Source organism: Erpetoichthys calabaricus, chromosome 12 (genome assembly GCF_900747795.2).
Source record: "Erpetoichthys calabaricus chromosome 12, fErpCal1.3, whole genome shotgun sequence".
Taxonomy (NCBI): domain Eukaryota; kingdom Metazoa; phylum Chordata; class Cladistia; order Polypteriformes; family Polypteridae; genus Erpetoichthys; species Erpetoichthys calabaricus.
The window spans coordinates 160,797,816-160,822,235 of record NC_041405.2 but is presented as its reverse complement, the minus strand read 5'-3'; the positions used below and the strand labels follow the sequence as shown (position 1 = coordinate 160,822,235).

The window sequence follows — 24,420 nt, the reverse complement described above, 5'->3', positions numbered from 1 at the left end:
CTGATATTAAAGATCGTATTAGCACTAACAAACGGAAATTATTACTCGTGAAATAACGGAACAGCGAGAAGAGATTGAATATATGGACATAAGTGATATGACAGAAGTATGTAGATATTGTTTGGCTTTAAAGTTTAAGTCGGAGACTTGTAGCTCGTCTAATTCGTGCAGCCATCGGGGAAAAGTAGTGTTTCTACACAATAAAGAGGTGTATCCGCGAGAAATAAAAGATTTGTTATTTGGAGAAAATGAAATCCACAAACACTACAGGCAAAATATTTGAATCTACAATAATCTGTTCACATTTGCATCATTCAATGCTCAACTTGTAGATTTACACGATTCAGGACCACACGCTATGAGAATCTGTGGTCCTGCAACAATTTAAGCTACTGCAAGTTTAATTTCAAAGAAACCACAATTCGGTCAGGTTTATATTTATGATTACGAGAAGCAATGCAACATAGTATCGAAAGAGTTAAATGATCGGACGTATTAGAAATTCTACAGCCAGTAATGGGTACAAATCCATACGTCCAAAGATATCGCACTTTACACGAAATTTATCTGAAAAACACGGACAAAGAAGTTTTCTTGGATTTCCATATGAATCTGAAAGATCACACTCGCATATATAATAAACCACCATGTGATGAATTATCAGCGATAACAGTTTTGAAAGATGGAGATATCAAAGACAGAGCTGACATTCTTGTTTATCCAAAGGTACAGCACGATTCGTTGCAAGCCGCAGATCCAGGAAATGAAGAGCGCGTAGGGCCCGCATGGGGGTTGGCGAGTGAAGCGAGCAGGGGGCAGAGCCCCCTAGTATATAAATAAAACAAACTAAACACACTGTATATACATACACACATATGTATTCAAACACACCCAATGCACACATATGCAAATAAAGAAATACTTTCCTGTACTTGTACTAACACTAAAACAAATTCTTAAATCGCAGAAATACAATAAACACAATAACATCATATAAAGGAGCAAATAAAGTTATCACAAGAAAAACACATCTGTAGCGGTAATGCTGTCCATTTCATATCATCAATATGTATGTCAGACATACTCTGCTTACTTAGTGTAGCTGTCTGTTATTCCAGATGATCAGGCATACAAATATAAAAGAACAGCAGAAGGTCCCACCTATGTATTAGTATATTACACATTTCTATCTATCTATGAATAATATATACATAATATAATCTATCAATCATACTGTGCCTTTCCTATTTATCTATTGTGTGTGGTGGGCAGTGCTGTTGAGTAACCCCTCACATAAAATGACCTACAGACACCAAACAGTCAAATCACAAGGGGTTTTACTTATAGAAAGAAGGGTTCCAGGAAGGTACAGGGCACGGGTTATATGAAGATAGGACAAACAACACTTGCCATTTTAATGCCTGAGGTCACAATTTTTTGTCATTAGCCTCCCTTTTCCACCTCCTATTTACTATCTAAGCAAGGGTACTGGGGGGGTCTCTCCTTTCTCTCCACTTTCATGCTAAGCAAGCCCCTACCTCCACTTCATTCCTGACTACAAGCTGACCTGACTGAGGGAATGAGGCTTCTATTAAAGTGTTGTCCTTGACTTCTTCTGGAGTTACGGCCAACTGGCTGATCAACAGTTAATCGTCACTCCCCCTTGGTTGGTATAAAGTCATCTACTTAAAGGAGTAGGCGCACCTATGTTTGACTACAACTTGAGTGTTGCTTCCTGCTGCTCCCTTGTGGACAGAAGCACTAATAGGTGGTCTCAAGTTCTCCTTTAGCCACCTTCACTACTCCATCCCAGACGGGAACTTCAAGACCCAGATTGCTCCTTTGCATTCCATCCAGGCAGTGGCACTGACCAGCTGCCTGGACAGCACATAGACTTCCTGTCTAGGGCAGTGGTATCAAACAGCTCCCAGATGGCATAAAACATCTGCAGTGTGTCTCTGTGCCCTGCTGACAATCACACTGTCTATCCATTGCATACTGCCTTTCATATCTATCTATCTATCTATCTATCTATCTATCTATCTATCTATCTATCTATCTATCTATCTATCTATCTATCTATCTATCTATCTATCTATCTATCTATCTATCTATCTATCTATCTATCTATCTATCTATCTAATCCTGCCAACTACGCTATCTATCTATCTATCTATCTATCTATCTATCTATCTATCTATCTATCTATCTATCTATCTATCTATCTATCTATCTAATCCTGCCAACTATGCTATTTATCTATCTATCTATCTAATCCTATCTAATCTGTCTATCTAATTTATCTAGCTGTTATATGGTGCCTTTCATATCTATCTATCTATCTATCTATCTATCTATCTATCTATCTATCTATCTATCTATCTATCTATCTATCTATTACATAGTGGCTTTGAATCTATCTATCTATCTATCTATCTATCTATCTATCTATCTATCTATCTATCTATCTATCTATCTATCTATCTATCTATCTATCTATCTATCTATCTATCTATCTATCTATCTATCTATCTATCTATCTAGCTGTTATATCTGTCTGTCTAATCTATCTGCATTTTGTCTATCTATCTATTTAATCATCTATCTACTGTATCTATCTATCAGCTGCCATTTAATATTTGTTGTATATTTTAGGGGTGCAGCTGTCAATGTGGTCAGTGAGTTTTCGGTGTTAACTATTTTAATTCTGAAGGTTAATTTCCTCTGTGTATTCGTGACTTGAATGCAGTATGTATAAATATGAACAGTGAAGTTCCATCACCAGCTTGTCAGCTTATTGTTCTTATCTTTAAGGTTTCTCCGAACTACCAGGTACTGAAATAAGGCAAAGCAGGGATAAAACTTTCAGTTTTGGATGGACAGGCTGATGACAGCTGTCAGTTGAAAAGATGGCAAAAGGATGTTAGCCATTTGGATGAGACGTCCTTTTCAAGAGAGTTTAAAGAAGCACTATGTCTAAAAGACCTTAGGCAGATGGCTATTATGGGCAAACTATGTTTTATGCTGCATTCAAGTGTCCCTATGCTGGGTTCTGTGGTATTCAAAAGACTTCAAGAGGGAACACTTTCTGTTTGTTAACACTTAATTTCAAACCCAAAAAGAGTAATGGGGAAAGTTGGAAATACTTCAGTTCACGCTGACACAGCAAACCATAGTAGTGAACATTCTCCTTGGACCGGCAGGCTCAGTAGACCAGAGAAACTTACGAAGATGAGATGTCCTCGTGAGCAAAAGTAAAAGTGGCAAAACAAAATATGACCGGGTGACTCTTAAATGTTTTATTCATTGTGACAGCCTGGAGGTCCAGAAATTTCTGTCAATCTGCCGCTTTGTTTCCCATTGTAACTTTTACCAGAGTTAAACTCTTAAGAGGTTTCAGCCTCACATGAAGATGTAAACTCTGCTTACTTAGTGCCACAATTTACCTTAAAGTAAACATTTAGCTGTCTGTCGAGGAGCCATGAGCTGCACTGCTCAGCCTCTCCAGGTGAACAAAGCAAGGTGCTCACCTTTTTAGTCACAAAAGCCATGTGACTTCCAAAAGGAGCTGTACAATAAAGGCCAGGTTTGACAGCAGTTACACTCCTCAGTCTCCCTGGATATGCTATGCTAAGGTACTGTAATGAAGAGACTTTGCCTGATAGTAGAACCTCGGGTTCAGAAAAGGCAAAATGTATTCCGCTCTGGCCAAGGAGTGGTGGACAAGTTATTGGTCAATGTACACTTAACTTGAAGTGTAATGGGAGTTTGTCAATCCTGTCCACGTCTGCTTTATGGATTTGGAAAAAGCTCCTGACTGTCTAGCCATGGTATCTTGTGGACATATAATAATAAGAATAGGAGGATAAGGAGCCACTGCTGCTTGCTATCTTGTCCCTGTGTTTGTGGACTGGAAGCTGTGTTTGTATTCTTAGAAGTAAATCAAGATTAGTCAAAGTGGGCACTGGATTTCTGTTCATGATTTTTACAGACACACAATAAAGGCACAGCAGAGGTTTGGAGGGCATCAACTTTGAGGACCTAATGGGTCATCTCTGCCCTCTTCATTTCTCTTCTGTTTGCAGAAGATTCTGTCCCCTTGATCACCTCAGACGATGATCTCTGGTCACAATGGAATGGTTCACAGCTAAATGTTGATACAGTGAGAATGAGAATAAGGATCTTCAAATCTGAGGTCACAATCTTCTCCTCATGGTCCTGTTCTCTTCATGCGAGAGAAGAGCAGCTGCCTTGGGTGGAAGAAATCAAGTACCTCAGGGTCTTGATCATGAGTGAGGGTAGAGATACCCGAGAGACTGACCAATGAATTGGTGCAGCAGCAGCAGTTTTAGAAGCACTATGAGGTGAACAGGAAGCTAACTTAACGGATGGAGCTTTTGATTTACCGGGCAGTGGACATCTGAATCTTCACCCATAGTCATGAATTCTGGGTGGTGAGCGAAAGAATGAGAATGCGCGTATGAACAGCCAAAATGAGATTCCTATGTGGGGTTACTGGGCTCACCCTCTGTGACAGGGTAAGGAGCTCAGCAATACATGAAGACCCTGAAGAACAGGCATGTAGTTCTCACTGCTGCCTCCTATGGGTTGTGTACTGGGTGTGATTTACTGGGAAAAAGCAGGGGCAGATCTTGGACATGCTAGGGAGATCTCAACTGTCTTATCTTGACACCATCTGGGTATTCTCCTGGAAAGGCTGGAGAGATTTGTGGGGATTGGGACACCTAATCAGACCAGGACAGCATGTCGTTACTGCAACCCTCACCAGGAAAAGTTGAACAAAAAAGAAGTTAGTGATTTATGAGAGAGAGAGAGAGAGAGAAGGACAGAAAAATGATACTGGTTTGGAATTTAAGAAGAGTCATAGACCTTTACATACTGTACTTACCTGTCAGATATCGCCTAGTCTTCTGCTTACTGCAATTAACCACAGTCATGCTACACTGTGTATCATGTGATCATTCTGTTACACAAGCTGCCATTATGTACTGGCCCTACCGTAACTAACTCAGTATCTGCCATTAGGAAATAAACAGGCATGTTGCTTACCGGTCCAGGCTGCTGACTCGAGGGATCACAGGCGAGTGATACCAGGTCCTTCAGAGGATCTTGTGTGCTGAGATGGGGTGGATATCGTATTGCCGTGTGTGGAAAATATGAAGACCCCGTCTGGGGCAAGATGGAGGTGGTGGGGAAGTGTAGAGATGATGATGGGTGAGGACTTCTGGCAATAGCTGCAGACAGGAAACAGAAAGAAAAATATTTTTTTCACAAATGTATTTATCACTGAATGTTTAATAATGAAGAAGCAAGTATTATAAAAAAAACATCTGAGGGCAGGTTCATCACCAAGTGTTCACATCTAATCAGAGTTTATATTGACACGTGTACACAGGAAAGGAATTAGTCAAGACTGGAGAAGAAAGACCAAGTGCACAGAGCTCCATGGATCACCCAGTGACCGGTTGGCAGAATCCAAACGCTGGTGTGAACCTACAGGACCGTAAATGGCGTTGCCTTTAACCGTGTCCAGTCTTTGGTATCTCTACAGATCCCTGCAAGAAAACTCCATTCTACCTTATTTGAGAAAGGTCTCACTGCAGACCTCCAGTGACAAACCCCTCGGTGTGTCCTCCAGCCCCAGGACCCTGTGACGTTGTTCAGAAGCCTGCAGCTGGCACGGGTTCTCTTGAAAAACGAGCCATTCAGTTGAGTCCACGTGAGTAAAGCATTGGTGTGGTGGATAAGCATTCGTGTGCATATAAAGGCCGACGTGGATGCTGAGCATACACAAGTGTAGCTGTCTTTCTCTAATAAAACTAAATACCATAAATTAACAAGTGTAGGATTTTACTAACTAAAGATTACTCTTACACTTTCTACATTTGTAACGCAGTGGAAACCTACATTAGACTAGTTAAATTATGTGTGTGCTTAACTAGCGAATATCTAAAGGTCCTCTTAAATAAACTAAGAAAAACTGAGATGGAAAGAGTAAGGCACACTCTGAAGAGCAACAACGTTAAGTTAAGCCCAATGATGGACATGTTTATTTAATGACAAATTGCCTGTCCAGACTTTGGGAAGCCTGGTGTCCTTAGTGGAAGGCAGGCAGTAGTGTGGTGGTTAAGGCTTTGGACTGTAAACCCTGAGGTTGTGGGTTTGAGTCCCATGACTGACAATGTGTGAGCCTGAGCAAGTCACTTCACCCACCTATGCGCCAATTGGAAAAAAAAGTCACTTTGGATAAAAAAAAGCGTCAGCCAAATAAATAAATGTAAAAAATGCAGAGGCACTTTTCTAGCTGTTACAGGGCACAGGACACGCCTCACGAAACAACACGTGTGCACCTATCTCTAACGTGTGTTCTCCACTGTCCCCCAGGATCTCTGATAATCTGTCCTGCTGTCAGGTTTTTTCCCTGCAATCAATAAAAGTCTATCTTCATCTTCAGGATGGGGCTCATGTTTATTCTCTCTTCTGTGCCATGAACTAGGAGTTCTGAAAAGCACGTCACCAAAAAAAAAAAAAGGCCCACTAGAGGGGGAGAGCACCGTCAAACCCTGGCCAGTAATAAGGGCAAACACCAAATCTTTAGAAATAAATAAAGCGTTTATTCTCACGAAATGGTCTTCAATAACAATGAAGCTTCATGGAGCACATGAAGCAAAGGAATTGCCCAAAAAAACCAAAGGCAATTCAATGCAAATCAAGTCCAGAAATGGGTTAAAAACAGAGTACGTAATAATAATACTACAGTAATGGTGCTCACCATGAGCACTGTATTGGAAAGAATCCTGTAATAATAAAAATAACTCATGTGCTAACTATGAAAGACAAAATATGAACTTTGTAACAGCTGTTACTGTAAAAGGAACTACTGTGTATGATAAAGAATTTTGCATAATTGGTCAGCGTAAAAGACACTATATTATAACAAATCAAGTTCTCGTCATGAAAGATGTTCTATGATAAAGAACTACTGTTGTAATAATAATAATAGTAATGCTCACCATGAGCACTATATGTCCATCCATTATCCAACCCACTATATCCTAACTACAGGGTCAAGGGGGTCTGCTGGAGCCAATCCCAGCCAACACAGGGCGCAAGGCCGGAGACAAACCCTGAGCAGGGCGCCAGCCTACCCCAGGCACTATATGTTAAATACCTTAATAATGGTGCTTACTGTGAAAGGCGCTATATGATAAAGAACTTTGTCAAAGAGCTCACTGTGAAACACCTGCAGGATAGCCCACCACACCACAGCGTCCTGCACGTAAGACACAGTTCTGCACTGCTAATGCGCCCCCTCCCTACATTCATTATAAAAGGCACCTGGCTCGTGTACACCTTTTTTTTTTTTTTAATGTGTTTTAGTGTGACTGTTCTCCAGCCATGTTAACCTTGACATTGTTCTTTTCTCGCTGTAGCACCTTTCATAGCATCCATAAAGCACTTTGTAAAGCGATTTGTCCACATGAGAGATCACATCTGTAGCCTCCACCTCAATGTGTGAAGTGCAGGGCTCCAATTTTTCGAGATTCACTCTGCATTCTCAAATGTCAAAGGCATGCAAGACAAATCAACGCGAGGGCCACGGTGTGCCGAGGCAGTAGACTGGCTAACAGACCCCCCCTCCCCCTCGCCCCCCCACCCCCACCCCCACTCAGTTTAACATCCCCTGAACTCCTTGTTCTGGTGTCACAACATGTCTCTAATCAAGAGTGAAACTGGCCATAAGCGAAGTGAGAAGAAGGGGTTGGATAAACTCACCGCTGTGCACAGCGATGACGGGCCGGTGGTGCTGGGTAAAGCTGCTAACCCGTGGAGAGCTGTCCTGTGGAGACGGGCTGTTGAATGGGGACTTGTCCATCTCAGTCTTCTTCACTGTGGGAGAGATTCCTGCAGACCGAGACAGGGCATCAGCATTACAAAACTGCAGCAAGACAGGCACAGAGAAACCTGAGCGTGAATCAATCAACCTGATATAGCGCCTTTCACGGCAAGCCCCACAAGTGAAGGTACAGGCATGACTCTAGAGCTCCTGCTGCAGAAAAACAGAGGGGCTTTAGGGGAATCAGCCCCTCACAACTGTGGGGACAAGCTCTCATTCATCATATAAAATGGCAGGGAGGCGAGGTGGAGTTGGAGTCTGCAGGATGTGCCGTCGGCCATATTTAGTTCCATTAATTTTAATATGGCACCACTTCCTACCTGGCTCAGAATGCTATGTGAAGTAAATGAACCCCCCGCAGAAGAGCAACAGCAGCACTTAAAACAAGAAGAAGTACGCCCTCTGATTATGGGGGCTCCATTCACACTTACATAAAGTATTCGGACCCCTTCACTTTGTTCACATTTTGTTACGTTGCAGTCTTTTGCTAAAATCATTTCAATTCACTTTCTCCCATATCAAGCCATACTCGATACTCCAAAATAACAAAGGAAAAGCAGGATTTTAGAAATGTCGACATATATTTAATAAAAATTAAAAACTTAAATATCCCATTGACACAAATATTCAGGCCGTTTACTATGACACTTGAAATATGGCGCAGGTGCGTCCCATTCCACTAATTATCGCTGAGATCTTTGGTGTCCACCTGTGGTCAGTTCTACTGATTGGACTGAATAGGAAAGGCACACGCTTGCCTGCTGAAGGTCACAGGAGAGGAAAAGACAAGCCATGAGGTCCAAGGAATTGCCTGCAGAGCTTACAGACACAATTGTGTCAAGGCACAGTTCTGAAGAAGACCACCATATTGAAGATTCCCAAGAGCACTGTAGTCTCCATAATTCCAAAATGAAAGAAGTTTAGAACAACCACGACTCCTCCTAGAGCTGGCCAGACCTGGCCAAACTAAGCAGTTGTGGGAGAAGGGCTTTGGTAAGAGAGAAGGCCGAGAGCTCAATGGTCACACTGGCTGAGCTTCAGAATACCTTTGTGGAAATGGGAGAAACATCACTAAGAACAAGATGTTGCAAAAAAGGCACCTAAAGGACTCTCAGGCCTTGAGAAATGAGACTCTCTGGTCTGACAGAACCAAGAACAACATCATGCCTAGAGGAAGTCAGGCGCCTGTGCAAAACCATCCCAGTGGTGAAGCATGAAGATGGCAGCAGCAGGGACTGGGAGACTAATCAGGGTTGAGGGAAAGCTGAATGGGGCAAAGAACAGAGGCATCCTTAATGAAAACCTGCTCTAGAGCGCCCTGGACTTCAGGCTGGGATGAATGTCCACATTCCAGCAGGACAGAGCAAAGACAACAAAGGGGTGGTTTAGGGACAACTCTCAGAGTGTCATTGAGTAGCCCAGCCACAGTGTAGACTTGAACCCAACTGAACATCTCTGGAGAGACCTGAGTGTAGCTGTCCATTGATGGACTCCACGTAACCTGACAGAGCTTGAGAGGATCTGCAGAGAAGAATGGAAGAAGATCCCCAAATGAAGGTGTGTGAACACTCTGGGCTGGAATCGCTGCCACTGGGGCTTCATTAACTAAGCGCTGAACTGACTTAAGGCTTTAATTACTTGTGTCCATGTGATTGTTCTCTTTTTAATTTTAAATTAATCTGCTAGAAATTCTAAAGTCCCGTTTTCGCTTTGTCATTCGGAGTATTGAGTGATGCTTGATGTGTGAAAAAATGGCTGCAATATAACAAAATGTAACAAAGTGAAGGCGTTTGAAGACTTTCCGAGTGCACTGAGGGCACCTGTGACTGCGAAGTGGTCTACTGTTTAGTGGGTGTATCCTCATCTGGGGCATTGGGTGCAGTGCTGGTCACCACAGCGGCACTTGAAGAGACATCTCAGGACTGAATGTCATCTTCTACTCTGACAGGCTCAGAGAACTTAAACTGTTTAGTCTCGAGTAGAGGAGACTGTGTGAGGACCTAATGGAGGTCTTCAACATTCTCAAAGGCATTGAGTAGATCCAGCAGAGGTCTTTCAACTAAATGACGAATCACATACACAAGGACACCAGTGGATGTGCATTTAGGACTGAAGTAAGGAAGCACTTCTTTGCTCCAAGGATTATAGGAACCAGGAAGAAACTACCAAGTCACTGCATCAGAAACTTTCACAACCTTCAAGAAGTACCATGATGAGATACTGGAACAGCATAGCCATTAGCTAAATAAACAAGCTTCATAGTCTCCTGTTGCTGGCTAAATGTCTACAGGAGCTGACTTTGGAATAACCGAATAAGCAGAAGAGCTCAAACACAAAGACCGAATCCTGCTGTTCCTCGATGGCTTGGAAAGTCTATGGCTGTGACTTCTTTATAGCCTGTCGCCTGTGGTGGGACTCAAATTGCTGTGCTTAGCCAGCTGCTCTTTGGCAATGAAACACAGAGTGGCCCTTTCTGGACAATGACCACAATTCAGTGGTGAATAAATTGCTGGACTAAAAAGCTGGGCCAAGGACGGGACTGGCATTGTGGGTGGGGTGACTGGTGGTGTCGAGGGACAGGCTGTGTGAGATTATTGTATTGAGTGGTGGCAGCAGGGACAAGTACTGAGGTAATGAAATATCTGTCTAGGCGACCTGCACAGTCTTCGCTGATGGTGCCAGTACAACAGTAGCACATGTCCCTGCTAGCATCTTTGTCATCAGGATCCTAACCTGTCTGCTCACCTTTCCAAACTGCCACATTTGTACTCTCACTCTTTCTGCTCCCCCTTTCCTTTCCACTGGCTACCTTTTTTTTATCCCAGGCACGTTTCCCAATACATTTTAGCTTACAAAAGATGAACCATGACAAGGGCATCAAACCTAAATCCCGTTGGGCCGCAGTGTCTGCAGATTTTTTGTTTAGTCACTTTCTTCATTAGTAATCAATTACTGCTGCTAACGGAACAGATTGCTAGGCATGTGTGACGGTCCGGCTGGTCTGCGGTTGCCTTAACCCCCTCGAACCCAGGACCGTCAGTAGACATGAATCAAGATGAGCCATTTACAGTACACCATGCAATGCCTATGTCTGTGTTATAGGCAATGTGGGACATGCAGGAGCAGAGTTAAAGTTGGTGAAGCACCATCTGTTGGAATGACAAATGCAACGCATTTCATTACTAAAAATGTTTGTGATGCACCATCTTTTGGAATGAAAGAGACATAGCAACCAGACAAGACACACAGACATTTATCCTTTTATGAAGGTTGACTAACTGTGCTACCCAGCTAAGACAGGTTGAAATCTAAGTAATCAATGTAGACCTAAGCATTAGCATTTGCAGTGCACCATCTATTGGAATGTATTTTGTAATGTGTTTAGAAAAAAAATGCATTGTGTTTGTTATTCTCACAGATGGCACAACACAAATACTTGTAGTAATAAAATTCTTTACTACAAATGCTTGTGATGCACCATCTGTTGGAATGGAAAATACAAATCATGTGTATTATAGGCAATTTGGAACGAGATTCATGAAAGCAGTGTTAATGTCTGTGACGTGCCCTCTGTTGGAATGATAAATGCAATGTATTTTATTACTAAAAATATGATGAGCCACCTTCTGGAATGACAGAGGCATGGACACACAGACACACACACACACACACACACACACACTTATCCTTTTATTAAGGTGGACTAAGGCAGTGTCCTCAAACAAGTGCAGTATAATCTGTCTACAATAGATCATGTCAATAAATAATCCATAAAAACACTGTCAAAGTGGAGGTTAAAAAGTCTAATAAATAAATAAATAAATCAATAAACCTTTGAAGCAGTTAAAATCCCAAGGTTAAAACACTGTCAGGAACTTGTTTTAAACCTACCATGACCCTTAGTGCCTCCCTCTAAAATGAATGTCTCCTCAGCTCACTGTTATCGGCCTCCTCAACATGCACAGTCATACTTCTGTTTAACTTGAGCTCCAGCAACCTCAGGCAGTACCCACTGGTGTACCCCCTGCCCAGCTTGTGCCCTTACCATCATCCCTTGGGGTCAGCAGGGACCCCATGAGCCCTGCTCCTGTCTCCCGCCCCCTTCCCTCAAGCGTCTGCGAGAGCCCACTTGGAGGAGCTGATCACTTCTGCTCCTGGGATGCTGAAGAGGAGTAAGTGATGCTGCCCCTCAAGTGCCAACTGAGGAGTTGTAGAGGACTCACTCATCTCTGGGGGTCTCCCCATAACGGCACTAGCTCTGTTACGATCCTGACCCCTTTTCTGTTTTTCTTCCCTTTAGCCTGCATCTTTACTTTTCCCATTTTCCTCGATGTCATCAGGCCCCCTTTTATATACCTGTGGATGTGGCAACCAAATTACCATCTATGAAGTGCCGATGAGGGACAGTTGACCTAATTTAACTCGCCTTCGCACCGAACACCACAAGGCCATACCCACAGACCCCGAGACGAACTGCTTTTGTTTTTTTTGTTTTTTTTTTGCTATTTTAAGCTTGTGCTACCATTGACCCCTTTCACCACAGAGTTTTAAAATGAAAAGACCCTACTGCAACAGCCATGTCCATGTGTGTTTCTGTTTATTGAATCGGCTGGTACCTTGAAGGTGGTGTAACTGATAGGGGCGTCTCGTACCCCAAACACAGAACACAACGACGCGATACAACAACAGGTCCATAAAAGACTTTAATTTTTATTACTGCTTCTCATTGTCTTCTCTTCACACTTGTGCCTTCTCTTTGCTCTCCCAACTCCAGCTTACCTACCCAAGGAGGAAACATAGACATGATATGGGCACGGATGATGTCTCTGGGGGGGGGGCACATCTCGGAGCAACGCTATGGTGAAATGACCTGAAACGTTCACACCTGGGGTGTTTGAGTCCATATGTTGCTAAAGGCTCCTAAAGCTGCATTTAGACTGGGAGGAAAAAGTGTCTGAATTCTAATGTGTGGCTCAGAACAGTCACAGGGACAGGAGTGCAGCACTGGACCATTAAGGAGCACTCAGTCCTTGTGTCGCTGGACAGAATAAACTAAAAAAATAAAAAGGCAATTATGAAATAAGCAATCACACAGAAGAGTGAAACAGTAAATATAAATGAGTCATTAAACTGAGACAAATCGAATAAACAAACAAAAGTCATCTAACTTTTATGCAATACAATTTTATCAATTTATTTTCTTTCAATAACATAGCTATGGGTTTTGGTTTTACTTTTTTTAAATGGCCTCATTTTTTCCAGATTGGGACTTTTCCGCGCAGCTCTTTTAATTTGTTTCAATAAACAAATAGTGAAGAACAAACAGGATTATTAAAGAGCTCAATGATCCTGCATGGTCGCTAATCCATAAGGCGACATAGGAGGCCACCTTCTGTCTGAGGGCTGACATTTATGAAAGTTAAGGGGAGCGCACTCCAGACACCAAAGGGGACAAACGGGTCGTCAAAGTCTGATGATACTGAGCAGAAAGCAGTTACCAGCTGGGCACTGTTTATAAAAGTAAAAGCGTGCATGCTTCATGTACCAAGGGGCGGGTGCTCCTTAAAGTTCACACTGTATACCAAGTGGCACCGATGAGCAAGCATTTGATAAGGTGCCACAGGAGAGGCTGGCTATCCAACTAAAAGAAGTGGGAGTTCAGGGTCTGCTCCGCAGATGAGGGCAAAATTGGCTCAGACACAGGAAGCAGAGGGTGATGGTGTGAGGAACCTCATCAGAATTGGCTGATGTTAAGAGTGGTGACCAGCAGGGGTCAGTGCTGGGGCGGCTGCTATTTTTTTTAATATATACGAGGGGGAGTCAAGCTAAAGTTAGAAAATGGGATTTATCAGCAATGGAACGAACCTTCACAAAACTGATGCTGTCATTTCTCAATGTCATCTCCACACTTCTCAATGCACTTGTGCCACCTGCCTGGAAGTGCCTGGATTCCAGCAAAATAAAAGGTTTTGTCTTGTCCTCGCCACCACTCGTGCACCGCTTTCTTAACGTTGTCATCTATCTTGAATCGATGACCACCCGGATGTTTTTTGAGCGGTCCAAAGAAGGTGGCAATCACTGGTTGCCAAATCTGGTGAATAAGGAAGATGTGGCAATACCTCAAACTTCAGTTTCTTCAGACAAGCCTTGGTATTCTTAGCAGTATGTTTTGGGGTGGGCATTGTCTTATAGCAAAAGACAGCAGTCCCTGACACTTGGATCGAATAGCAGGCTTCACATTGGTCTCCAGCAAGTCACAGTAACTTGCACTAGTGACTGTAGTACCCCCTCAGCATGTAGTGTCCAACATGAGTGGTTGTGAGGACGAGAGAAAACCTTTTACTCTGCTGGATCAGGCACTTCCAGGCAGGTGGCGCAAGGGCATTGAGAAATGACATTGGCAGTTTTGTTAAGGTTCGTTCCATTTTCTAATAAATCCCATTTTCTAACTTTAGCTTGACCCCCCCCCCCCCCTCGTATAAATGATTTAAATAGCAAAAAAAGTAACAAGTTGGTTGAGTATGCAGATGATACCGAGATATGAAACTCGCTGAATCATCACGGAGGGACTTGGATAGCAGACAAGCTTGGGTAGAATTGTGGACAATGAAATTTAATGTCAGTAAATGTAACATATTACACGTAGGAAGTAAAAATGTGAGGTTTGAATACACAATGGGAGGTCTGAACATTGAAATTCCACCTTATGAGAAGGACAGAGAAGTCCTAGAGGACCTGACACTATCAACTGCCAGACAGAAGGCAAACAGACTGTCAGGTTATATAGCGCCTTGATGTGTGGAGTACAAGTCACAGGAGGTTCTGCTCAAGCTTTATAACACACTGGTGAGGCCTCATCTGGAGTCCTGTGTGCAGTTTGGGTCTTTGGCTACAAAAAGGACATAGCAGCACTAGAAATAGTCCAGAGAAGAGCGACTAGGCTGATTCAGGGCTACAGGAGATGAGTGATGAGGAAAGATTAAAAGAGCTGAGCCTTTACAGTTCAAGCAAAAGAAGATAAAGAGGTGACCTGACTGAAGTGTTTAAAATGATGAAAGGAATTAGTTGAGTGGATCGAGGCAGTGACTTTAAAATGACTTCATCAAGAACACAGGGATGCAGTCGGAAACTTGTTAAGTGTAAATTTCACACAAATGTTACAAAGGGTTTTCTTCATATGGGGAGCCATAGACACATGGAACAAGCAACCAAGTACTGTAGTGGAGACTTTTCAAAACTCAACTTGATATTATGTTGGAAGAATTAGATGGACAGGACTGGCACGTTTTGTTGGGCTAAATGGCCTGTTCTCGTCCAGATTGCTCTAACATTTGTGTTACTGAAAGGACTTTCACGCTGGACACTAAGGGGGTAAACGTCATCCAAGTCTAATAATCCTGACTACCCTCTATGGACAACGAGAGACAACATCTGTCCATCCCGCCTATGGCTCCAAATGGGCTTTGACCGGCAATGACAGTCGCTTTTCTCACTCCTTCTTTATGACCATTGGCATTCGCACTAGTTGGTTCCCAGACAGTTTGCATCTACAAGTTATAAGGTTACCCAGCAGAATAGACGATACAATACAAACCAACACATGACCAGGTCACCTGTGTCTATCACACAATTTCTATATAAATCTATAAAATTATGACACCAACAATTTATTAGCATGCACAACATGAAGTACACTAATGGTTCTTTTTTCCCAGTTGAGACACTAAGTAAAGTAATTACTACAGGAGGACCTCTGTAACTGAATGACAAAATGACAGAAATTTACTGACACGTCTATTTGCACAGGCCTAGTTTGATCTGCGGTTATTGTTAGTGAACCTTTTACAGAATTTAAAAGTCTCTGTAAGTTTTACTGAGATGTGAATGCACAGTCATTGAAAAGCTACTGTCACAAACAAGTCGGATGGGACTAAATTAACAATAAACATGACTTCATCTCATTTCCTGGTATAAAATCTAATTCTGTTCGAATAGGGCTTTAGGCTACCATTTTTTTTCACAGCGCCCCATGATGGTTTGAGAGGCCCACGTGACATCACAGAGCTGTAGCAGCCCTGCACAGAATGTGTATTGTAAGACTGCTGCTCGATCTGCTTCACGCACGCGTGATGTCATGACTTGATCCAGGCTTATTTGCACCCTTCATGCATTTAAAAATAAGTAAATAAATAAAACTTGTCATATTTTTACTTGATGGGTACATTATCTAACTATAATGAGAACATTACGAGTACTGCAAACGGATATATAACACTGATCACATGCAGCACTGCAGTCAAAACAAGCCTTAAAGGAGCCGCCACCTCTCCGAGTCAGAAAACACTTTTGACCTGTGAGAGAATCATACTACTAATACTAATAATATTAAGAAGAATAAGAAAAGATTTTTTACTATTTACAAGGCATTTGTCTCCTTAATGGAAGAAAAAAAGTGTGAAGCAAATACACAGATGGACTGGAAACAAAAGTGATGTTCTAGCTGTACCCAGAGCCACAACCTCAAAGAAATGAACAAGCCAGACTGGCGCTGCCACAATGTCTGCCCCAAGACTGGAATGCTCTGAGTGCAATCATAGTTATTTTTACTTATTGCTAGTTTGCGGTCTTTTGTTGCATTTCGTTTGCGGTCATTATCGTCTGCGTCCGTTGTTATTTAAGGTGTACTGGTGCAGTGGGTAGCAGTGCTGCCTCACAGCTCAGAACACACGTTTGGCCACAATAATCGTTTTTTTTTTATTTATGCAGTTTTTTCACAAATTAACGACACTTTTGTATATACCAATGCATTATTTAATTTGTTATTGAATAATTTCCCTGTTTTTAATTAACACGTTGACTGCCACAGTAATAACAGGTAAATTTGTTCCTAACGCCATTGTAAAATGAGGGTGCTATTTTAATATACTGGATAAAAGCATTTTGTTATTGGGCAAAACTTAACAATAAAAATGTACTTTCTCTAAAACTAAAGTGAATTCATAGTTGGCGTATGGCAAAGAAAAGTCTCAAAACCTTAAGTAGGCAGTCTATGTGTTAATTTGGCACAAGCTGCACACTATTGATTTACTGTTAATGGTAATATGAACAAGGCTGCTTATCAATATTATTGAGCACTGATATTGTAATTACAGTGAATGCTCACATCGTGGATACAGTTGAAGTTAAAGCAGAACTTGTGAGTCGGCCTCAAACACAATGGAGTCTCAGTTTAGCGCAGCCCCTGTTACCGTCTGCAAAGGACCCTCACATTCAGCTGGAAAGCAACAGCTTATGGCATACTTAGCCCGGCGGCCTGAATTATTCAGGTTCTGCTAGACTTTGACTGACGGCTGACCACCATCCATTAGCTGCACGATTGAGAAGTTGGGCAGTAGTTAATGACGGTCCGCTCATGGATGTGTCACAATAAAGCCATTAGGTCAAGGGTGCTTTCTACAGTTCCTTGAAAGACTGCACTTTTATTATTTTTTGAAGTTCTCGAAAGGTTTTTAGAATTTGTAGAATTTCTTGATATAATTTATTTTTGTAGATTGGTTTGTTTTCTGTACATACAGTAGGTTTGGTCTTTTTATTACTGTCATCCAGCTGCATACATTTAGAGCCAATGTGCCACTTAGTACCTTAGAAAGGCCGACTTTAGGCTCCATTTTGGACCCACCATTTGTTCTGATCTCTGACTGGGTCACCGGTATGCATACTTTGGCTGTAGGGAGTCACACAAACTGATCTTGGCGTCTAAGCGGCTGCACACTGGGCCCGTGTAAGGCAGTGTTTCTCAACAACTGGATTACGCAGCAACTGGGGGTTGTGGATTGTTCTCATTGGTTCAGGAGTGGATCATGATGGGTCACATCTGGGCTGCCTAAGTTATCTACAGTGTTGTGCGATATGTTTCCCTGTTTCTAAGTAAGCTCATTTTACTACAGGGTTCCCCGATGATGCTCGTTTCACCAAGGGGGCAGATTGCAATTGCTGCTAGTGAGTTACCAATCATTTAAAAAGGCAAAACTGGGGTGCAGAACCACAAAGGCTGAGAAATTCTGGTGTAAGGAAGGCTGTGTGGGTCTAATACATAGGGACTGGCCCTGTGGAACAGCACTGATAAAAAAAAATGACATTACGTGGTCCCTCAAGAGTCAGAAGACATATCAGACCCTGTGAGATAATAATAATAATAATAAAAAGATATACAACTGTGGATGGTACTGGCAATTTCTAGAACATTCTTGTCCTTTTGTTTTCCCATGGACCTCAGCCGTAATTACGAATCACCTCCACTTGTTCAGCAGTAAACTGGCGCAACTGTACTGTGTTCTGACAAATGGCACAAGACCACCAGCACATTCATAAATATCCACAGGTCATAAGGTTACTGAGCGGCTAGTCTAAAAGGAATATCCCAGCCAAAAATGATATTTTTCTTATATGTTAATTACCTCATTTACTTTGCAGTGGCAGCTAAGAAAAATTTTAATCTCATGTTTTCATGCAGAATGGAGAGAGAGATATTTTTTTTTATCACATTACTGAATGCATACAACAGAAAACAATGTGAAAAAAAAATGTCAGGTTACTTGTGTTGCATAATCCACAGCTCTGTTATTCTGTTGTTTGATCAAAACGTGCAAATCAAATTCCTTTTTCGCTAAAATGTTGTTAAGTAGAAGCTTGCAGAGTCATTTGTGTGTACATCAACAGAAAAACCAAAAACTCACAGGAAGAAGTTTGCGAACTGAAGACAGGTCTGTTGACCAATGATTGATGCGGATTGGTGGGTCTTAAAGTCAAAAATAGCCTTAGCTCCAATTCTGGGCCTGTGTAGACTGTAAGCCTGCAACTAGAGTTTGGGACGAGGCTGCACGAGGAGCTGATGCCAGCTGTTCTGGTCAGACTTTGCTACTTGGGGCCTTTACCCTTTTTTGAGATTTGGAATTGGCAAGATCATAACCACCAGTCCACTTTGAGGATTTGAAAGACCTAAACTAGGTTCCTGTTATGTTTCAGCCATAGTCTCTCCCCTGACTTGGGCTTAAAATGCCTTTTTGTTCATTTTTGATTCTTTTGATTATGACGGTATTATTTATGTTTATTATTTGGTTAACTATGAATTTATCAGTTTTGTGTACCTGTACTTGTCTTGCTGTATTCCATGTGTTTTGTGGGTGTTTACCCAAGAGGCAGGACCACCTGCAAACGTTAGTCAAACAAGCAGTCTCTTGTGGTTCACTGCATGTGTTTGATGGTTTAGGGGAGTTCTCTTGTGATTATTGCTTTGTTTATTAACGATTCTCTGAATTTGTGTGACATCTTGCTCTGTTTCTCGACTTCTCTTTGGTTCTGTGCTTTTTGGGACTTGTTTGCCAGTAGATTGACTATTGTGTGAAGACAACTCCTTCTGGGCCATTTGTGCTCCTCAGAGCACATGGTCTTGTGTTACAAACCATTTTTGATAAATATTTTATTTTATAAGGATTCTTCATTTGCCCTTTTCAATTTACAAGCCAAAGGTTGACAGATCTTTTCATGCTTCCAGAAGCAAAGCATACAACATACAGGTAATCTACTTGGACTTTCAAAAAGCCTTTGATTACATTGTCCAACCAGGAAGATCAATTCTAAAACTAGAAGCTGTAGGCAATCAGAGGTGGCCTACAAAGCTGGATCTCAAGTTTGGTTAACTAGCCATGGAGACAAAGACTACAGAGAAGATGAGCAAGGAGTGAGGTCATCAGTGGGGGCCCTCAGGGGTCTGTCCTTCGTCCCTTATTATTTTTTCGGATTAATATTACAGACAAAGATTCTGGTATTGTTAGTAAACTGGTAAAATTTGTAGATGACACTAAAATTTGAGCAATGGCAGATCCTTGAGGAGGCAGCAAAAAGAATTTAGAAGATATCAAAACTGGTCAAAGACTCAGAAAATGCATTTTAATATAGAAAAGTGGGCAAAAGGGATATCAATTATTGATTAAACATTAATAACATTAATGATCAATTAAAGGATTTAAGGGTTTATGTTAACACAATGTTTTCATCATCTCAGCAATTTGCAGAAGCAATTAAAAATAAAATAATAATTCATTACATATATACTGTATAGCGCTTTTCTCAGTACTCAAAGTACTATCCACACAGGGAGGAACTGGGAAGCGAACCCACAACCTTCCACAGTCTCCTTACTGCAAAGCAGCAGCACTACCACTGCACCACCTGTGAGGACCTCACTCCTTGCTCAAAATGTTAGGTTGTATCATAAAACTGCTGAATAGAAATCAAAGGACATTCTGCCCAGACTACATAATGCAATAATGAGACCACATCTGGAGTTTTGTGTGCAGTTTTGGTCACCACACTCCAAGAAAGACATAGCAGCACTTGAAGCTGTGCAGAGGAGAGCAACCAAGTGCATCATGGGACTTAAGACATGTTCTACTTTGATAGACCCATTGCATTAAGCCTGTTTAGTCTGAGCAGAGGAGACTACATGAGGTTCAGGTCTTCAAAATAGTCAAAGGCATCGATATTGCAGATCTAGCTGAATTCTTCCAAGTTAATGGTGAATCACAGACTCAAGGACACTGGTGGACATTAAAGGGGAGTACATTTAGGCCTGAAGCCAGGAAGCACTTCTTTACATAAAGAGTTGTGGCAATCTGTAACAAACTACCAAGACATGGAGATGAAGCAGATCATCTCCTGTAAGAAGGATCTGGATGAGACATTGGGTGCAGCTTAACTGTTAGCTAAACAAACAAGCGACAAATGGACTGATGGTCTCCTTTTGTTTGTCACACTTCTTATGTTCTTATCTCCTTTTTTCCAAGTACAATTAGACTTGCATTTAATTTGGACCTACAATTTAATCCATTTTATGGTATATGAAGTTTACCTAAAGTGTTAACATATCTACAATACAAGTTGATTTCTTGCAGCAATGCACCACAATTAAATTTTTTGGCTACATTAGAATAAACTGAGCCAAATCCTGAAACCCTTGTAGTTAAAACAGAAACCTTGAAGGAGGATCTGGATGAGATGCTGGGACAGCTTAGGTATTAGCTAAACAAACGAGCAACAAATGGACTGAATGGTCTCCTCTTGTTTGTCACACTTCTTATGTGACTTTCTACTACAATTTTTGGGACTGTGCTAAGGGCTCCCTGGTTCATGACAGCTCCCTCATAGCCTACTGCCCCCAGGACTAAGCCTGCTACAGTAGGACATGCCCCTTAGGCCTCTAGTGCACTTGGTGGCTCTCCTCTGTCCTTCTAGTGCTCTCCTCTCTCTTTTTTTTTTTGCAGCGTAGTGACCTGAAATACACACAGGACTCCAGATGTGGTCTCACTTGTGCCACCTACAGACTGACAATAATGACTCTTGATCTATATTCAACAACTTTTTAACAATAAGGGTGGTAAGTGTAACATGAGGTCAGGCTAAGATTAATATGGACACCTTGAGCTGCATAGGGGGCTGCAGTATAACTGGAGAGGCCTTCACTCTCTTTTCAATTCATCATTAAAGGCTGACATGGGGTGGTGGGTTTAAGACACAACAATGGGTGAGCGTGTCTGTGTATGTTTTTTGGGCCCACTGACTTGTTCCATTGTGGTCTCCTCACTGATTAGAGTGTTACCTCCTCCAGTCTAATGTGGTGCGTCTACTCCTCCACACACAAAGCTTGATTTTCAGAAGTGATTTTTCCAGGACCACTTGGAAGACACAGTGAGTTGTCTGCGTGCCTTGTTCACTTTAGTGTGTGTAACAATATCCGTCCCAGTAATGCTTATAATGAAGGGCCTTTCAAAATTAGGACCTTACACAGAGTATTGAGTTTCTTAACATGTAATCACTGGAAAGCAATTGCATTTGCCAAATCAATCCCATAAGCCACAAATTAGAAACACAAATTCCGAAATCAACAGAAATTTGCCAGCTGAATGTTTTCTGTAGTGGTTGCAGGTGCGTCTGCCACAGTGCAGCATGCTGAGGCCGGGCACTAATCATGTATCACATGGAAGACCGGAAATCACATCTGATGGCTGACAGAGAGCAGCCGGACGAAACGGCAAGCAGCAAATCTTTCCCTCCACTCTTATTAACGCAAGAGGCTAAACCCTCATTTAAGAGAAGCTCATTAGGCCTGTCTAGACAGGAAAGGAGATCCACTGAGCCAGACAGAGGAAGTGGGGACTCTCTGTGGCACTGGGGTCACCAAGGGACAGGACAGTGCACTCAAGTGTCCTTGAGCTGACACACCTGAAATTAGCTGTCCACCAACGGTCTCGATCCAACGTGATAGTGCTTGACAGGAAGAACTGCAGAAAATTCCCAAATCCAGGTGTGCAAAGCTTGTTGCTTCACATCCCAGGAGACTTCTGGCTGAAACTGCTACAACAGGACAGTTATCCCTTGTGATTCACGGGGGTTAGGGGCACAGGACCACTGCCAATGTGGGCCCATGATCATACAGTATTGTACATTCACTGTAGAGAATAAGATGCAAAAAGTTGCGAGAAACACATGATAGAATGATCACGGCTCAAGCAAATCATGTGTGTAAGGCTGGCTGCCGAGACAAACATGCATGGAGCCCCCCAGAAAAAGTGCATACTGTATATACTCTTGTATAAGTTGGGTCTTGAAACCCAAAAAATCGATCATGAAATCAGACCCTGACTTATACGTCCATTCAAAAATACAACACTTCAATTTTTTTTTGCATCCTCTTGTCTCCTCTAATCTCACATCAGTTTCTAAGGCATGTTGAATTTTGTTGCAGCAGCGCTGTCACCGATTTCTTTCGCCACTTCAAATATTTTTAATTTAAAACCAGCTTCATATTTTCTTCTGATCGAATGCTCCATTGTAGATAAGGGATGCTCTTACGATAAAGGTGTATGAGGGTGTGAGATACAAAAACACAAAACAGTGCAGAACGTCACTTCGGAATAGTGCGGGTATTACCGTGTGGTCACGTAGGCACAATACATAGAAAAAACAAAGGCCGTGTGCTCCATGGTTACTCTCTCAGGTGGGCGTTGGCATATCGTAATCTCTTGGACCAATAGTGTGAGTTTTCTGCATTCGACTTATATGACCGACATTATAAAATACTGGAAATTATACGGTAAAATCAAGCCCCGATTTATATGCGGGAGAACTTAAATGCGAATATATACGGTAGTTTTGTAGTTCTTTAGTGAGCTGTGACTTTTTTACAAAATGTAACTTATGATAAATTAGTGCGTATATTTATAGTAGTAAATGATAAAAATTATTCATTTTACAGATACAAAAAAAAATCCAACAAAACACTAAGCACATAACGAAAAACGATAAACACTCACGACACAACCCAGTCTGGCAGATGCAGATTATGGTGGTGTAGTTGTAAAGTGAACAGCCTCTTGAAAGTGATGTGGAGTTTTGCTCTACCGTACTGCCAAAGGTGGGAATGCTCTCCAGACAAAGATGTCTTCCAACCAACACGAAATCACACAAACATGTGGGTACAGGTGATTATGATGATGACTATGTGCCAAAGGTATCACGTCCTAGTGAGCTGAATGACTTCCGGCCTGTCGCTCTGACGTCACATGTGATGAAGACCATGGAGCGGCTGCTGCTTCACCACCTGAGGCCACAGGTCAGACACGCCCTCGACCCTCTGCAGTTTGCATACCAGGAGAAGGTGGGAGCAGAGGATGCCATCATCTACATGCTACACTGATCCCTCCCCCACTTGGACAGAGGCAGAGGTGCTGTAAGAATTATGTTTCTAGACTTTTCTAGCGCCTTCAAACCATCCAACCTCTGCTCCTTAGGGACAAGCTGACAGAGATAGGAGTAGATTCATACCTGGTGGCATGGATCGTGGACTATCTTACAGACAGACCTCATGTGCGTCTCGGGAACTGCACGTCTGACATTGTGGTCAGCACCACAGGAGCGCCACAGGGGACTGTACTTTCTCCTGAAGGTCCTGTTCAGCCTATATACATCGGACTTCCAATACAACTCGGAGTTCTGCCACATGCAAAAGTTCGCTGACGACACTGCTATCGTGGGCTTTTTAATATATTTTAATTTCTTATTTTGTCTTTTATTTTTCTTTTCTTCATTATGTAAAGCACTTTGAGCTACTTTTTGTATGAAAATGTGCTATAGAAATAAATGTTGTTGTTGTTGTTGTGGGCTGCATCAGGAATGGGCAGGAGGAGGAGTATAGGAACCTAATCAAGGACTTTGTTAAATGGTGCGACTCAAACCACCTACACCTGAACACCAGCAAAACCAAGGAGCTGGTGGTGGATTTTAGGAGGACCAGGCCCCTCATGGACCCCGTGATCATCAGAGGTGACTGTGTGCAGAGGGTGCAGACCTATAAATACCTGGGAGTGCAGCTGGATGATAAATTAGACTGGACTGCCAATACTGATGCTCTGTGCAAGAAAGGACAGAGCCGACTATACTTTCTT

General features: G+C 42.2%; 1 protein-coding gene across 9 annotated transcripts in view; it reads right to left on the bottom strand.

Annotated features, from left to right (window-relative positions):
• nfic (nuclear factor I/C) overlaps positions 1-24,420 on the bottom strand; it is a 491,683-nt gene that overhangs the window by 121,778 nt on the left and 345,485 nt on the right. For 8 of the 9 annotated variants that reach the window (XM_051934998.1, XM_051934995.1, XM_051935001.1 and 5 more), the window contains 2 exons: positions 7,798-7,926; positions 5,071-5,255 (listed from right to left, as the gene is read on the bottom strand). In XM_051934998.1, the coding sequence (XP_051790958.1) occupies positions 5,071-5,255; positions 7,798-7,926 (314 nt within the window). The remainder of the gene's footprint in view (positions 1-5,070; positions 5,256-7,797; positions 7,927-24,420) is intronic. The other variant, XM_051935000.1, reaches the window with a different exon arrangement.